This window comes from Chiloscyllium punctatum, chromosome 38 (assembly GCF_047496795.1).
Source record: "Chiloscyllium punctatum isolate Juve2018m chromosome 38, sChiPun1.3, whole genome shotgun sequence".
NCBI lineage: Eukaryota > Metazoa > Chordata > Chondrichthyes > Orectolobiformes > Hemiscylliidae > Chiloscyllium > Chiloscyllium punctatum.
Window position 1 is genome coordinate 43,642,748 of NC_092776.1, and position 19,207 is coordinate 43,661,954.

Consider the following 19,207-nt stretch of genomic DNA (forward strand, 5'->3'; position numbering starts at 1 on the left):
AGTCAACTACATTGCTGAGAGCCAAACTAGGTAAGGATAGCAGGTACTTTCCCTAAAAGGAAAGAGAACCAGCTGGTTTTTCAGACAACCAGTAATAAGTTCATGGTCATCAATAGACTTTAACTCTAGTTAATATTCTCTATGACATCATGAACTCTGCTTCAATCCAGGGCCGAAAGTTTTTGCTGTTACTGTTAAGAACTCGACAAACAATCTATCTGCATTAAATGCTGAAATCACAAAGCTGCCAACTTTAAAACATGCCGAACCAGTCATATCTAGCATAAATGAAGATGGTTATGAAGTCAATCAATGCAGGGCCAAGGTATTGTTGTAGACAATTTTTGCTGTACCATTTAGTCAAACCACTACCTCTGTTACACTGTTCAATTGCTTGCTATATTAGAGAAAGAGACAGTGCAGAAACTCCTAATTCGTTTTTATCCTCCACGTTTAAAAGCAGCCTAGAGATTAGCATTCATTCCAAGTTGCTTCTGTGAAGTTGCAGCATTACTCAAGGACTTGACCATTTGAGACAAGCATATAAACGAAAATCAGGTACCAAGAGTCACACCAAGTTTTACCCAGAATGTTACCACAGTAACAGGATAACACTGCAAAATACAGTATAATGTTGCTGTCCTAAAGCAGCAGACTGTCACACTTACCCTGAAAAATGTTTGTGTGCTGTAAATCTCACCTGAAACCCAAATTAATGGTGCACGCGTGTATAAAACAAAATACCTCATACCCTCGACGCCCTCAAACAAGAAAATGCTGTTCAACTTAGCCTTGAATATATTCAATGACCTAGTTTGCTGGGGTAGAGAATTCTCAAGATGAATGATCAAAGAAGAAATTACTCCTCTTTTCATTCTAAGCGTGAGAACCACAATCCCAGAAACTGTGTCCCCAGCTCCAAGTTACTTCAAAAAGAAACACTTTCTGCATCAACCATGTCAAACTTTATCATCTCTCATTCATCTAAACTCAAAAGATCAGAAATAGGTTTAAAACAATCATCTAGACTTTTAAAAACTGAAAATTACAAACGAGTCAGATGTATCATTTACATCCCAATTAATTTGTTCTTGTCTTCGTTAGTGTAATGTGAATGGTGAAGTAATACAACTGTGACAAGCCTGGTTGACTAATATACATTAAGTCAAAACAATCTGTAACACTTCAAATATTTGAATTATCCTACTGGCTTGCTTGATCATTTTTTCAGTGACTTTCTACTAGATTTCTCCAAATTGTAAACAGGTAATGGGTATTTAATAACACAGTTGGTTACAGACTAACTTTTCTTATTCAAATCACCCCAGACTGATGGAATGGAAATTACGTTCATCTGTTGATATAAGAGTACTACAGCAGACAAATAGTTACTAATTTGTTAATCTTATTCATTGGTCTCAGGCTAGCTGGTTCAAGAAATAAAAAATGTCACAGATATTAAAATGGATGTTTTTAAGGCAAAGGTGCGCTTTACTCTGTATCTGGCACTGTTACCGAAACTGGAGTGCTTGTTACTGATACCTGGGTAAATGGGTAGATCACCCAGGATTAACACTTAACGAATACACTAAAAAAGTAGTCTGTTCTTCTATAGCACAATTGTTGCATTCTTGTGCACATTAGAGAAGAATCGCACTTTAGAAACAGCACTTAAAGAGTTGGCACTGTAATTGCGTCACACCTGACACACGTTTTAAAAGTTCACACTATAGAAACAGCATCCCCAATTCATTAATTGTGTTACATCAAGTTCACGTTGACAAAACATGTGTTATAGAGACCTGTAACTATTAATTTTGACAGGTTTCATGAGTAAAATGCATTCAAGTTGATACATTTTAACAGAGTGTGCTGTTTCTTGTAATTGCTGCATAATATTTACAATTATAATTCAAAGCACCTACCTTCCAGTGCTTCTTTAAGTTCATCTTTGGTCCACGCCACCTCAGTCATCAACAGTCTGAGATAATACATAGCATGCTGGTGAGGTTGCTCGGCGCGAAAATTATTCAAGGATCGCATATACTACAAAAAAAAATAAAAATAAAGACCTGCCATTAACCCACTGAATGTTTGTAGCAAAAAGAATTAATTGAAGATTGAACACTGCTTTTATATTCGAAATAAGACCGAGCTTGGCAATAAATACCTCACTACTAAAACTAAACTCAAAAAATTAAATTTCAAATGAACCCATTACAGAAATACAATCAAATGCAACACTTCGCACCTGAATTAAATGCCCAGGTTCGAGTCCCACCTGATCCAGAGCTGCGTAATAACACCTCCAAACAGGTTGTTTGGAGAATGTAAAAAAACTTTCAGCAATGATTAGGCAAGAATCAAGTGAACGTCACTAAATGCTGTATGATGAAGAACTTGCTTTTCTTCAAACGTTGAATCAGATTTTCAATGAATTAATTTACTCATACTTGATTTACAGATTAATTTATTGCCATGTTATAAAGATAAAGCTCTTTGATCATGCTGTAAGTGGAGTAAATTTAAAAGGAGCAGTAACTCAAATAGATTTAGAAGTGCAACGAATTGATATGTTTTGAAATATAAACTGCGTATCTGTTAGACCTTGTTATTCATAACAGGTTGTTGTTAAGGGGTGCCTATAATTGATAAGAAACTGGTTGAAGCCCAAGGACACAGCTGCTAGACTGGGTCGGTGGCTGGTGTAGAATCAAACAGGTAGGAAATCATATTTGACCTCATCCTCATCAACGTGGCCTCCTGCATATGCATCTGCCCATGACACTTTTGGCAGGAGTGAGCATCAATTGTCAATCTTCAATTGAGGATATTGTGTTTTTGTGCCACTGCAAAAGAAAATGCTGAAGCATTTTCAACAGTTTTCAGCCAGAAGTGGAGTGAATGACCCATCTCAGCCGCCTATGGAGGTTCTAGGATCACAGATGTCAGTCTTTAATGAATTCTATTCGTTCCACATGATAAAGAAATTGCTAAAAGCACAGGATATTTCAAGGGTTACAGGCCCTGATAACATTCAGTAACAGGACGAAAACGAGTTGTGCTCCAGACGTTTCAGTGCTCCTAGCCAAACTGTTTCTGCATTGTGACAACATTGGCATCTACAAGACCATATAGAAAATTGCCCAGATACAAAAAATACTGACAATTCCAACCTGGCCAATTCCTACTAAATTAGTCTACACTCGCTCATCAGTAAAATAATGGAAAGCTTACTAATAGTTCTTTCAAGTAACATGCCCAGTTTAGGTTCAAGGGGCACTCCATTCCTGACCTCAAAGCCTTGGTCCAAACACAGAGAAAAGAGCTGAACAAGGTGAGGTGAGAATGAAAGCTATTGATAAAAACTCAGTGTGGCATCAAGGATCCCCAGCAAAAAATAACCTCTACCTAGTTGAAGAGAAGGAATTACTTCAAAAAAAGAGCTTAAAACGTTTGAAATTCATTGAGAAGTAGGAAAACCTGAGTTTGCATTGTTTTAATTCATGGGATAAGAGTATTGCTAGGTAGGCTAGCACTTACTGTCCATCATCATTTAAGACTCAACCACATTGCTGTGAGTTTGGAGTTACGTGTAGGTCAGGCCAGGTAAGGATGCGCTTCCCTCAAGGACATCAGTGGACAGATGGGTTCTTCCCAACAACTGGCAATGGATTCATGGTCATCATTAGACTCTTAATTCCAGATTTTTATTAAATTCAATTTCCATCATCTCTCGTGGCAGGTTGGAACCCAGAACATTTCCTGGGTCTCTGGATTAGAAGTCCAGTGATAATACCACTAGGCCATCACCTTCACTCAAAAAGGTCAGGTAGTATCTGGCGGTTCTGAAGAAGGGGTCATGAACCTGATACTATCAGACCTGCTGAGTTTCTCCAACAATTTCTGTTCTTGTTACAATCTATTACCATCTTGCTAATGAAACTGAACACCAAGTTAAAGCAACATATGCTACTCTGTCCGATGGCCTTGATGACATAACATTCAGAACTGGAAAGTTGTAATCTCTGCTGCATGCCAAAAGGATTGCTGCAACCAGTTAGCATCAAGTTCAAATCCCTTAAGATTTTGAAACCATTCAATTGGAACATTTGAACCATAAAATATAGGCAATTTAAGAGTTACTTTTCAGCAATTTCCAAGTTTAAACTAAATCACTGTTCAAAAAATTCAATTTCACTGACCTACACTGCAAATTAATTGTACCTCGCTAACGCAGAAATATTAAACATCATAATCTGATGGCCAATGCAGAACTTCTCCCAAATCCATTAATATTATAGGATTTGAAACAGTTAATATATGGGTTCTTCTCACAATAGCGTAAAAATTCTGATCAGATGACTGATCAATAGGAAATCGTATTTGCACAATCGATATTAAACTGCCAGCAGTAGTTCCTTGGTTTCACTCTCCCATCATTTTTAATAATCAAACTTGGATCAGCAAATGTTTAATCAAATACCAAAATCGTTCAAAGTTTTGTTCATTATGAGTAATGCTTTGCCAACTTCCTTCATCTACTTCGATTAATAACATTGGTAGAATTACCAATTTCTGCAGTTGTATTATTCCATGTTCAATTTTCACTTAATTTGTAAAAAATGTACTTTGATTGATTCCAATGAAGTTCCTACCCTTAGACTTATTTGGATTTATTCTTCTAGAGCAACTTCCAAATATTAAAATTACTTCCTTTGCTAAAAGCTGGTATAAAATAAATGCTCAATAACTTCAATCACCCTGTCGATTACAAAATCAGCTATATAAGCTTTAGTTGAACCCATACCACCACCAATCATTCTGCCTCTTAAGATACATTAATACAATGTTTACTACTGGCCCGTTTTGTTAATTAAAAAGAAGAAAAAGATTAGGTTAAAATTAAAATAAATCTTTAATTTAAAAATAAAATCAATCATTCAGTATTCCAAATACTAACTTACATCAAATCAGAAGCAGTTGAATACTGATTGAAAAGCAGTGTGTTGTAAAAGTTGGGATATAGTTTTGAATGAATGTTTTCTTTTTTTCTGGGTGGGGGAAGGGTGTGCGTGCGCTGGTGGTGTCAAATTTCAGAATTTGGAATGGACAGACAACCAACATTATGAAAAGAATATACTGAAGCCAATATTAAATAAGGTAGAGAGATACTGCTCCGGTATATTAGATGTTAGAACTTGATGCAAATTTGGAGGAAAGCTACAGTAGATGCTGGAATTCTGCCAACATTTTGGGAGGCAAAAACAAAGTTAATGAGAAGTTATAATTTGATAAAATGTCACCTTTTCTTCATCTCACCAGAGATTTGACAGCACGTTCCAACTATGCAGCCTCTACCACCAAGAAAGCTAAGACAAGATCACTAGCACCTGCAAAGCTCCCAAGTAACACAGCTGACTTGCAAATATGTTATTGTTTATTCACTGCTCCACACCACATCCTGGAACTCCCTTTTTAATGATACTGTACCTACACTACATGGACTTCAGCAATTCAAGGTACTCACATCACCTTCTCAGTGATAGTTAGGGATGGGCAACAAATGTTGGCATTAAGTGATGCCCACACACCAGATGGTGCTAGAACTGCAGCATATTCCTCGCATTTTACATATTTTTTCAGTAATATCTATGAGTAGGGTTGATCTGACCCAAACAATAACTAGTAGGAACGGTGATGCATTACCAGAATTCCCCAAAATTACTGCTTATTGCAAAGATCCTAGTTAAACAAGAGATTTAACTTTTGCATAATAACCATAGCTCAAGAACAGAGCAGCAGAACAGTTCCAACGTGATCAGTTTTGTTTTGTCTAATTACTTTACAACTTTTAAAACAAAGTTTATAAACTTAGTTTCTATGAAAGGTGCAAAATCTCAGAATATACTGCCTTTTCATTCCTCAAGTAAACAAGCTGGATTACCTCCGCGCCCCCACCCCCCCACCTTCCCCCCCATCCCCAACCCCCAATTCCTGTTCAAGACATTTGCAAGAATGATAGCTTAAATTTCTTATAAAATAATTATAATAGATGATTTGCTAATTGACCATGGATCTAGTTTCTGCATACATATTCTTTGAATTGCAAGCATGGATGAAACTGTGTTAAGAGATTCTTCTTTCGAAATACTCCAGCAAGAATGTAAAGTGCCTAGAAGTTTTAATTAGCGCTGCTAGTCTTTCAATATGAAATCATTCCAAGTAAATGTTCACCTTTGGCCATTCATTTCAAAGAATGGAGCAGGTAAGAACTTCCTACCTTTTTTCCTTTTAACCTAAACTGGACAAAGTAAACTTACTTTCCAATTAATATTAAAATAAAATGCTTGGATTTGCTTATCACACCAAAATGTTTGATATAATGTTCTACTTACAGCCTCTTTGATTATTTCAAATCGTTTTTCATCGATGTCAAAGGTGGCCATCTTCTCAATTATCTTCTTGAGAATTATGTGCTGCTTGTCATTGTAGCCTTTCACAACCAGCTGTTGGCAAAGGAGAGGACAGAGATTTTCCAGATAAGAAATAAAAAAAAAGGAGCAAAAGCACAAAGCAACAATTTTCTCTTCCCTTAAAGCAGTGTACCAGAGGCAGACAAGTAGAGAAGCCTCCATTCAGCATGCCAAATTCCTATTCTCTAGTGTTGTGGATACAAATGTTAAAAATCTTAAAAGCATTAAATTGAATGTTCTAAGATTAGAAAACTTTTCTGAATCCTAAATTGATGATGATGTTACAATGAAAATAAGAAATTCTACCTATTTCAAGACATAAATGGACTCAACCAAAAATATAAAGCGATATACATCTGAAATGCTGTGTGACTGGGCCTTTGGAAACCACTATTTGGACATGAAGTCCTTGGCATTTGAAGCATCACAACAAAGTTAACAGAGTTCCTTAAGGAAAAAATGGAGAACATTTAAGTAAAAAGGTACAGTATTTACTGGTTACCATTTGTAGCCAAGAGAGACATCAACAGTGATATTCATCGGGAGACTGTAATCCAACTATTGCGCTTCTCAAAAATATATTAAAGACAAGGCAGCCATTTCCTTTTGACACATGTAGTATGCCCTAATTACAAAAATACTTTTTTCAACTAATCCCTGCAAATAACTTAAGTTTGAAACGTGCAGAATTTAACTCTAGTCCTTTGACCATAGCCGGTACTGTGGTACAGTTCCTCAAACTACATTCCACAGTTACATTCACAACTAGGCATTTTTCAGTCAAGGATATTTTGCAAGATTAAGAATTAGTTGAACAATACATTTTTGGATCAATGTGGTATAAACTGAGGAAATTAGGAATAAATGAACCACTTTATGAACGCAGGCAGACTAAATAAATATAATCTGGTTTGCATTCAATGGGGTCATGATCTCTTCAGGCAGCATCTCTGACTACTTACATCAACTTGAATACCTGCCCAAAACTTAGAATAGGCAGATATCCAGAAGTCAGCAGAACATTGTTTCAACAAAACTAGTGCTCACGGATACCTGAAACTGAGGCAGCACTCTGGTGAAGAATGAGAGCTTCACAGATTAATATCAAGTGTTTACCTTTCATTAAATATAATTTCAAGAAACAATTATTCTAGAACAGAAATATAGTAAATAGGCAACCCTAGAAATGACAAAAGGTATGAATCAGTGAATGAATAAATTATGGACTAGTTAGTTTAACATCATGTATATACAAATTAAATTGAGCATTTGAAGACATGGAATAATCAACCATAGCCAGCATCAATTCTAAAATCATACCTAGCAGGTGTTTTTGAAAAGATAAGTGATTAGATAAATAAACAAAAGTCAAACAAAAAAAACAAAACGCTGCAGCACAAATGGAGAGGAAATAAACAGTTTGGGTTTGCGGATGTTAAGAACTGAAAGTAGCGCATTACAAGTATTAATATTGCATCAGAACTGGGAAAATTTGAGATGCAACCAGTCTGATGAAAAATCATTAAAATGTAACTATCTTCTCTATCCACAAATGATCCCAGTAATATTTTCAGTTTTTATTTACAATTTGCAGCATTTACATTTTACTTATGTTTAGAAACTATGCTGAGTAGAATTTGAGGGGAGTTATTGTCAACAGATTAACAACTCTTTGTCTAACAATCTGGAAACCAATAGTAAGACACAAAACCTTGGTTTAAGTACGTAAAACAATGAAATAAGAAAAAAATGTTATTTTTTAGAATGTAAGTATGGAGACAAGACCAAACAGAAAATTAAGGTTACATAGTTAATTTACAATTAGTTAGAAGCATTGTGTAAATATTTACAATGTTAATACCCTGAGCAATATAAAATTTAAATTAATTAGAATGTTAGTCAATTATAAGGAAAGAATAGAACTATCTGCAGTGGATCAAAAAGTAGTTACAGATTTAACAGTACTTTCTAAATCATAAAGTGTTCTGATGAGGTTTAAAAAAAAACTCCCAAAGTTTGGCAGTGACTGAGTGATTATTTAAAATTGCCTCTCAGAGTAAAGACAAATGTTACAAGATGTTTTTTGTAGAAATGTTTTGATGCATGGGATGCTGAACTACAGGGAGTAATCAAAACAGATACCATTTATGGATTAACAGATAGACATTTTAAACTGAGGAAATCATAGGGTTCATGGGAAGAGAGGGAGAAAGGCAATGGTGTCAGTTTTAGTTTACATTAGCAAAGAAGAGTTGGCAAAAAATCATCCAGTCAAAAAAAAACCACCCACCTTTCAGGTGACAAATTTCTACTCCTCATTCTCTACTACTCTGTTCCTTTGCATGGATACTATTAATACTTCAAATTCAAATTGATTTAAGTTTAAAAAAAAATCCTAAAATGTTTTCCTGTGAAGCTTTGAGATATTGACACCAACATATTGGAACATCAAAATTTACAAATGATAGAAGGTAATATATATTAAGTAGTTTGACTAAAAAACAAGCACACAATTTGTATACTCCCACTTGTAATTATTCACCCCTTTATACCACACACAACAAACCTCATCTTCTTCAACCAGTAAATAGTTGCAGTACACTACAAATCCAAATGCATCTTTCAGACTTATTAGTGCATTTTAAACATGCAATTTAAAATTCACGTAAGAACTGCAAGCAGCTTGTGCAACCTTCAAACACTTCAATCACAAGCCAGTCTCCTTCCTGCTCTACTTACAAGAATTGAGTTCATTGCTGGAGCTAGTGCATACACCAAGCCTGTGAGGCGAGCTGCATATGTATACTCTTTTAAATCATCTCTCAATAACCTGATATAGAGGTATGTCATGTTGCAATGAAGAGGGTCAACATAAATGTAACGACTAACAAAGAGAACAAAGATAAAAATGTGGCAATAAACCCTCAAGAAACAAGCTGATATTCAACAGTGATATTACAATAGGCCATACAAAATATACAAGAGTATGTATATGCAGCCTCATGGCTAAACTAATTTTCCTACTAGATAGAAGGAGAAAATACTACTTTAATCATATGTGATGGCATAGGAGGCTAGTTTTGGATGGGTAAGGTGTGCAGAAATAAGGAGAATATAAAAATAAACTAAAAAAAATTGAGGAAGATAATCCTGGAGACTTACTGTCTCCCTGAATTTGGGTACTTACATACATTCCATAGATTGTATTTTGTAGGTCATAGTTCAAACCAGCTAGTTCTGCTGCATATGCATACTCGTTGAGAGAATCTTTCAGCAGTTCAAGATACAAATAGGCCATGTTACAATGTAATGGATCCACATAAGCAAATGGGCTGGAAGAAAATATACCAAATATTAAAGTTGTGATTCTACAAAATTAATTAATGAAACAAGTCATACTTTTACCTGCCTGCATAGCTATGTAAATGAATAGAGCAGTTTTTTTTTCAAATGTAAGTTGAAAATATAACGAGCTTTAAATAGATTTTAAGTATGGAAAAAACATTTTTCCAATAACAAATCCTTGCTCACTAAACAGGTAGTGGAAATTTTATATTTTAATTACACACTTGACTAATGCAATTACAATCATTATAATGCCTGTGCATTTCAAATCAATAGATTTGCACTTTGTACAATACATTTGAAACAGGACATAAATGAGCTTGCGGAATTCCAATATTTGATTGAGATTCAGCGTATCAGTCAATATCCTTTATAGAAAATAACAATAATCAATGTAATATGGCTTAGGGGTGTACAATATGAATATACAATTTCATCCTATTGTTGCATTTACTAATCTAAATCCTTGGCAAGGCAAGGCTAGGCTAGATATGCTTAATGCTCTTTCGTTTCTTCACCATGGAAAATCAATGTAAAATAGCTGAGGCTCAAGAGATGCTCCCACATGGACCTCAAAACATGAATGCGAAGGAAACCATAGTTCAGGAAATTATGCTTTGTGTTAGTTAATGGCAAAATATAATACTTCAATTTGTTATTGAGAAGCATTAAACTGTTTTCTTTCCCAGATGAATTTTTGCATGCATTACCTTGTAGATTAGATTAGTGTGGAAACAGGCCCTTCGGCCCAACAAGTCCATACCGCCCCGCTGAAGCGCAACCCACCCATACCCCTACATCTACCCCGTACCTAACACTACGGGCAATTTAGCATGGCCAATTCACCTGACCTGCACATCTTTGGACTGTGGGAGGAAACCGGAGCAGCCGGAGGAAACTCACGCAGACACGGGGAGAACGTGCAAACTCCACACAGTCAGTTGCCTGATGTGGGAATTGAACCCGGGTCTCTGGCGCTGTGAGGCAGCAGTGCTAACCACTGTGCCACCGTGCCGCCCATTACCAGTAGCTACAAACCAAATTGCTAAAAAAAAGCTTATAATTTACTTCAGGACTCAGTAAAATCAATTTTTTTTATACGAACTGTGGATCTACAAGAAGAAAATTATTTTATGGAACCCACAAACTAAAGAAGGCGAGATTTAATGCTTGCCAATTTCTATCTCCACCAACAAGGAAAGCTATGCAATGAATCAAGCAGGTGGACAGAAATAATGCACAACAGTATATAATTAGCTTTCTCACAAAACTTTCTTTAATCAAGTGTTTCTATAAAAAAGAAATTCTGCTCTCGTCCCTGCGAAATACACAGCTTAAGTTTTAAACAACATATGCTGCATTCAGATGGCTTAAAACTTGTATAGTGAGCCCAAAACAAGATTTTAAAAAATGACAACCATTGTGAACTTAACTACTAAGATGGGTCATTATTCAGGTGTGGCCAAGCATTTCAGACTTCACAAAATAAACTGCTTGCTGTTTTGTGGAATGATTATATATCCTTTGTAAAAATGAAAATTTACAGGCCAAAGTAATTGACTCTACATTGTGAGCTGGTATTCTATTTAAGTACTGATCATTACTATTACATACTTTTAAGACTCTTATCAATGTGTCTCTTTGCCTTTTCCTCTCACTTTTTAGTACTTATTAATAGGGGTCAGTTAACCAAATGGTCGGTTTGCGATGCAGTGGGTTCAATTCCTGCACTGGCTGAGGTTACCGTAAAGGACTTTCCTTCTCAACCTCTCCCCTCACATGAGGTACAGTGATCCTTGGGCTAAACCACCACCAGTTGTCTCTCTCCAGGGTGACAACAGCCCTATAGTGCTCTGGGACTATGGCGGCTTTACCTTTAATGCAATGAAAATGATCTTAGTAACAATAGAAATCATTTATTTTCCAATGTGTTAGGTTTCTTACATTGCAAGAAAATTATTTCACTGATTGCAATAACTGCGAACATTCTGAACTTGTGCAAGGTGCTATTATAAATGTAAGTGTCTCTCCTTTAAATTTGATCAACACATACACATTGTGATTAAGTACTACCACTATCATCAGTCTTTTCGAAACAAATTTTAAAATTAACAACATTGACGAAAGGCTAGGTACTCCCTATTTCTCATTTACATGCTGTCCCTCAGATCAAAACACCTGATGCTACATGGTCAGGTTCCACAAGTTGCTATTGCTATCTCGCTATAGAACAGCTCCTTATCTTGGCTTTTCCACTGTTTATGTATTGTGGAAACTGCTTTCCCACGATCTAGTCCTGGATGTAAAGTCGAGTCAGGGGAGTTGAGAATAAGAAGATTGCAAGAGGTGTGAGCAGGAACAGGGAGATCTAAAGGAGAGAACAGAGTTTTAAATCCATCAAGAAGAGTATACTCTGATGAGATGCAAGAAAACTTCATATAACTGAAGTATTGAATTCCTTGCTAATAATACAGAATTTTGATTTTTGAGAAGATTGATAATAAGTATGCAAATTAGCTCACTGAGCTTGGAGGTTTGTTTTCTGATGTTTCATCACCAAACTAGGCAACATCAGTAAGAGTCTCCAATGAAGCGCTGGTAGTATGTCCCCCCCACCTCTCTCTATTTATAGGTCTTGGTTTCTTAAGGTGGGTGATGTCATTTCCGGGTTATTTTTTTTCCCTCTTTTCAAGGGAAGGTAAATAGGATCTAAATCATATGTTTATTGATGGAGCTCTAGTTAGAATGCCATGCCTCGAAGAATTCTCGTGCATGTATTTGTTTCGCCTGACGTAGGATGTGTGTTGTCCCATTCAAAGTGGTGTCCTTCTTTGTCTGTGTATATAAAAACTAGTGATAGTGGGTCATGTCTTTTGGTGGCCAGTTGGTGCACATGTATGCTGGTGGCAAATTTCTTGCTAGTTTGTCGGGTGCAGTGTTTTTTATTTTACAGTTCTTGCATGGCATCTTATAAATGACGTTAGTTTTGCCGGTCGTACATAATGGATCCTTTAGGTTCATTATGGCTGCACAAGTTCAAGACATTACATTTGGAAAGCAATTGAGTGGATTCTACTGTAAGAAACAGTGAATTGTTAAATTTAAATCTGAAACTGAGATTACAGATGCTGTAAATAGTATTGTAATAATCTGGTTAAAATGTTTCAGCTTCATGCATGTGCAACTGCAATGCATTAGCTATACCTCACTAGGCTGTGAAAAATGTGTTTAGGGTGAGAGTATTTTACATGTAGAAGTTTGTGCCATCTATTTCAATAAAATAATTTTTGCCTGTCATCCTTTACCAATTTAAACATTTAAGAAATTAATGTTTCTCTTGAATATTGTGGCTTTAAGTTGAAAGGAGAGTTGATCATTGAGGATACTGATAAAATAGTCTAACTCTGCTTCGCCAATACTGCATATACATGTGTATAGGTTGATGCATAAAATCAACCCCTTATTTTTGGCCAAAAAATCTTGTATTTTCCATTTATCTCCTGTACAAGTTGATCTTAATTCTTCACAGTTACAGATCAACATTTATGAGTCAGTGCGACTGCCCGTTGCACTCTGCTCTGCCTTTCCAGTCTGCTGGCCGTACCACTCAGTTCCAGGTCTTCCAGTCTGCCAGTCATCACTCTCCACTCCAGGTTTTTGGAATTACTGTAATGATACAACAGTACAGGGCGACCATCGTAGCCATGGCGTCTGTTTCAATTACTGCAGCCTGAACATATTACAGGGAACGTTCCAGAACCAGAGACCAGGGGACTGCCAGAAAAGTAATTTCCCATTTTATCTATTTCGTAGATCAATATTCACCCCCTTGAAAACAATACCTTGGGTACAAGTCGATCTCCTAATTTCAGATCTTAAAAAGTCTTCAAAATTTGACCTATACACAAGCATATACAGTACTTTATATGTCAACCAAGCTGGTTTCTACGTGACATTATTACCTACTAAATGAGTTAATGAGAATTAAAATGTAACGTCTAAATCAAAAAATAACCAACAAAAATCAAAAAAAATTAGCCCTTGAGAAAATCTCAAGAGCTTAAAAAGTGATTTTGATCCAATTGGCACACAACTTGAACTTACAGCTGTAAGCTAATGAATCCACAATTTTGAAACACCACACGTGATGCAAGTGCCTATGCATTGAAACAGTTTTTACTTCTTTTTTTGACATCTTTTCATTCTTTGCAGCTAAGTACCAGTGGAGGATGCAAACATAAAAAGCATAGTATTTGAATCAAAAGTATCTTCCAAATACCACTTTTTCAACACACACACTGGAGTATGTGTTTAAACATATGCAGTTAAACTACAATCTCAAAAACACCATGGTGCCATCAAGTTAAGAGAGTTGTCAGGTTGAGTATTTCTGAAACAAAAAACATATTTTGTTGAACATGATGCACTGCCCGAATCAGGGTAATTTCCCCTGAAATACAAAAGTATTGGAAAAACAATATGTATAGTGAATGAGGGGAGAGTTAGTGGTAAATACCTAGAAGTTCTAAGTATTATTTGATTGGTTAATAACAATTAATAGATAGTTTATGACTTTCCCACAGCTTCCTTACTGATATTTTATGAAATACATAACATCATTACTTCTCCTGCTGAATTCATTAACATTTGCGGAACATACCTGAAGAACTCAAAGTTCAAGCAGGCTTTTGGGAGAAAGAATTTGTCATCTTGCTTGAACCACACTTTACTCATGGCAGTGTCCTGCAAGAATACAATTCCCAATTAGAAACAATTTCAAACTTTTAATTTTTACAGAATTACGCATCTTATCATCAAATAAGCTGCCAAACATTTCAATAAGAGTACTCTGAAAGATAAAATGTCAAGTGAAAAAGTGATCATGTAATCAATGGAAGTTAGTTCTGCCTCTTCAGAAGTGAAGCCACAGTTCAATAAATTTGATAGCTATCATACAATATACTGCCATTTTGTTCAAATAATACAAAGTCTTTTCCAAACATCAATTGGGTCAGAGTTGGAACAATGTGTCCACCTTTGGGCAAGTTTACTTTAGGAATGAAATCATTGATATGGAAAGATGCAGGGGGCGGCACTTTGGCTCAGTGGTTAACATGCTGCCTCACAGCACCAGGGACTCGGGTTCGAGTCCCACCTTGGGATACTGTCTGTGTGGAGTTTGCACGTTCTCCCTGTGTCTGCATGGGTTTCCTCCGGGTGCTCTGCTTTCCTCAGACTATCCAAAGATGTGCAGGTCAGGTGAATTGACCATACTAAATTGTCTATAGTGTTAGGTGCATTAGTCGGGGTAAATATAGGGTAGGGGAATAGGTCTGAGTAGGTGACTCTTCCGAGGGTCAGCGTGGAGTTGTTGAGCTAAAGGGCCTGTTTCATACTGTAGGCAATCTAATCTAATCAAAAGCTTCATGGACATTACATTAGTTTTGAGCAGCTTCAGGTACAGAGGGATCAGAGAAATTTATGGCTCTTTTCAACGGTACTTTTGGGGCAGGAGTTAGGAAGTGGTGCTTAGTGATTTTAACAAAAAGTGCAGAAATTTAAAAACAAACGACATCAATTTCAAAGATTTTTTTAAAAATCACAAAAAGGGTTTTCAGTGTATGGAAACTGAAACAGAACACAAATATTAGAATCATGCAAAGTTTAAGACAACTTTAACCTTTTGGAATTTTATTATTGCTTCACGATCGGAGATTGGAAGGCAGCCTGGATAGAATCCACAATAAACTATTCATGGAATTGTTTGAGGAGCCAAATAGCCGACTCCTTGTGTACACACAAAATGGTATGTTCACCTTATACTGCCAGAATTAAATATATCTTTTTTTTTTAAATACAAACTTTTACTTTACTTAAAGCATCATAGGCACCTCAATACTACCAGAATTTCTAAGTAACACATGCTTTTACACTTTCAAACCATCAGTTGAACACTTCATTTCATTCATCCCAATAAATGCACTTCTTTGAATGCATCTTCGTGGACCTGGTGTATACTTCCAGTTCAATTAATTTTTCGCAACCGAATATTCTCAGAATAAAACACAGCCCATACTCACATCAGACCTTAAATGTTCCACACCAAGGATGTTAATATTCAAAAATTCAATTGTCTTGAATTACAAATTGCCCATAAAATCTCTATACTGCCGAGCTATAAGGATAGAAGCTTAGACCATCCCTCTGTCAAATGTTTTACATCATTTAATTCATTAGCTCTGTACACTTGATATAGAAATGAGAAACATTCTGTGATCTATGACACAATACATTCACTCAAAAATCTGAAAGAGTGAACTGTGCATTGTTATCGTACATAAAATGTCTTTTTTTAAAAAAAAATCACACTTATGATCTAATTTCAGCCAAGTTAACACCACATTAAAGTGGTGACAAATACAATCTCATACCCCAATTGAGCAATTCATGCATAGTGATGGTTTACATATACATTGGCATGCATTACACCAAGTAGTGGGGCATTAGGCTCCAAGTGTTCTGGTGAGGGAGTTATTTGAATATGACAAGTACTTTTAATACCTATTTTTATCCTGCTATATTAGAGTAGATAGGAGCATACTGGTAATATCACGATTAGTAATCCATACGCCCAGGATTACTGAGGGCAGGGTTTCAATCTCACCACTATAGCTGGCCAAATTTAAATTTAATTCACTCATACTGACCAGGAAATGATTATTCATTCTGGTTTTAAAAACCCATCTACTTTGCTAATGTCCTTTAGGGAAGGAAATTGGCTATCAATACCTGATAGCCTAAACAGACCATCAGACATAAAAAAAACTTGGTTGCCTCTCAACTGCTCGAGAACGGTCTGGCCAGTCAGGTTCCTCAGCTCAAGCACAATTAGGGATGGAAAACTGTACATATCCCAGTGAAGAATAAATAACAAAGATTGCATATTTAATGTTACAAATAGTGGGGTATCCATAAGTATCCAACAAAAAGCATTGTACCATTAAGTTTGCTCATTAATGTAAGCATTGGCTGTGTCAGCATTTCAACCACATTACAATATGCCTGCAGCTAGAGCACAGCCCTCAGTAATTATTTCTAATAGCTTGAGTGAAATAAACTAGTTTTCATATTTGTTCTTAAACAATTAAAAAGTAAACATTTAAGTTTGAGAAGTGCAACATCAAGTCTGACCACTGCATGAAAAACAAAACTTAACCAGAGTGTGTCAATATTTTCTCCTTCAGCTGGGTGTATCACAGTAATATTTATCAGCTTATTCAGTGAACATTAGTAGTATTTTATGTATTAAAATAAGCTAAATTCTTAATTACGCAAATTTGTACAAATGAAATACCATCAGTATTATTCAACTCTAAGACCAGACACATTTACCTTAATAAGAGTTGGAAATGGGAGGGCATCATTTTCCAAAGGGAAAATCTCAAAATTTTTGGGAATGAACTCATTCCTCACTGGTAGTTTAAACTTGCCATTTAGATCTGCATTCTGCCATTTCTGTAAAATAGATAAAACTGATTTAGTACAAACATCACAGATTAGTAATTATTCCTTATACAGCAAAGGATCCTTTCATCGGCAAAAGGATGATTTTCACATTGGGTAAGAGCTAGAGACAAAAATCAAATTTTGCAATGAGACACTGCAAGCACAACATTTACAGCATTACTGTATTCCAGATTGAGGCTAGTGATCTGGAAAGTATACTTTTGGTGGTCAAAATGTAGGAGCATCCAAAAGCTTCTAAACAAGAATAGTCTTTTATCAAATATTGATCTCCTGGGAAAAAAAATAAAATCAGATACAGGCTGGACACAATGGGGTCATAGACAGCCAGAAAACCAAAGGTTAACCAACAGCTTTCCTGGAATTGAAAACTGGTACTTTTGTTCGGCTGCTTAAATCCAGAATGTCACAAAGAAGATTAGAAGGCCACAATATGAATCCTTACCTCAGATGTCATCACAGAATCCCTACATTTTGGAAGCAGGCCATTTGGACCATTGAGTTCACAGTGACCCTCCAAACAGCATTCCACCCAGACCCACGCCCTACCCTGTCCCGGTAACTCTGCATTTCCCGTGGCTAATCCAACTAGCCTGCACATCCCTAGAAACTATGGGCAATTTAGCTCGGCCAATCCACCTAACCTGCACATCTTCAGACTGTGGGAAGAAGCCAGAGTGGTTTGAGGAAACCCACACCAATATGGGAAGAATGTACAAACTCCACACAGGCAGTCGAACCCAGGACCCTGGCACTGAGAGGCAGCAGTGTTAACCACTGTACCACATGCTGCATGTGTCGATAACAGGTTTCTCTCTGCTGAAAACAGTGGAAACCCAAACCTTCAAATCCATTTTCCTTCATCTCAACCTTTAAGTCTACCCACTGTCAGTGTCCAAATGCCCTCCTTGAAATATGATGTGCTGTTTGCAGACACGGTTTCAGGTGTAAATTGTTTGAATGTGTTTTAGTGCTAAGAGTAGAAAGACAGGTTTCAGTCCAGCCATCTTACTTTATCATCTGTTTTTATTGCAGAATGATCCAGTAATTTTGTTCATTTAAAAATAATTCTGTCTTATTAAATGGTTTCACACGTACGTATGGAAGTACCAATATAGCAGGTTTTGTCAATCATAACTTGACCATCGAGGAATTCTAGATGACATACTATTCTATGTTTTGGGGATTTTCTGGCACATGGAAATATTTTATTTCCAAGTTCTTATTGCTTCATAAGACTCTAGTGAATTCAATCCTCAGCAGTTAGGTAGAGCAAATAGTGGAGAATATATAGATACAAGGGTACAGTTGAGAAAACATGAGAGAGAGATTTGGCAGAGGGAAAAGAAGAAGAACCATTCTACTATATCACAATTCCTCACTAGTTTTAAACCACTTATGCCAGAACTCAGCATGAGACACTGCTTAGTGTGCAGACAATGCAAAGGGCACATATCATGAGATGATGTGAAATTAGGATGGCATAAATCATGGGTTTCCTGTAGATCATGATGGCCCCAGTCTACCAGCACAAAACCAAGTAAAGTTTGTCCTGCAAATTAGATTCTCTTCAAATGTAAAAGTATCTCTGCTCTGCACTCCCAGGAGATGCACTACACTGATAATCAAGTAGCTTCAAAGTGGAATGTCTTATCACCATGTTCTACTGTATGATTACAGAAAATAAGGAAAAGACTGATTGTAACCTTGGTTTACAGGCAGCTTGTGAGAAAGATGCAGTGATAATCAAGGGCAGCACTAATCCACATATAGGTTTAGCGAATCAGACTGACAAGAGTGGCTTGGAGAATGTGTTCAGGAATGTTTTCAGAAAAGTTTCTTACAGCAGTATGTTCTCAAGC

The 19,207-nt window shown here is 36.4% G+C and overlaps 1 protein-coding gene across 2 annotated transcripts in view; it reads right to left on the bottom strand.

The window, feature by feature from the left end:
• The window catches only part of ide (insulin-degrading enzyme), a 125,369-nt gene that overhangs the window by 46,731 nt on the left and 59,431 nt on the right, over nt 1-19,207 (bottom strand). For both annotated transcript variants that reach the window (XM_072557734.1, XM_072557733.1), the window contains exons 13-17: nt 17,214-17,336; nt 14,482-14,564; nt 9,664-9,808; nt 6,399-6,509; nt 1,926-2,046 (exon numbers count right to left, since the gene is read on the bottom strand). In XM_072557734.1, the coding sequence (XP_072413835.1) occupies nt 1,926-2,046; nt 6,399-6,509; nt 9,664-9,808; nt 14,482-14,564; nt 17,214-17,336 (583 nt within the window). The remainder of the gene's footprint in view (nt 1-1,925; nt 2,047-6,398; nt 6,510-9,663; nt 9,809-14,481; nt 14,565-17,213; nt 17,337-19,207) is intronic.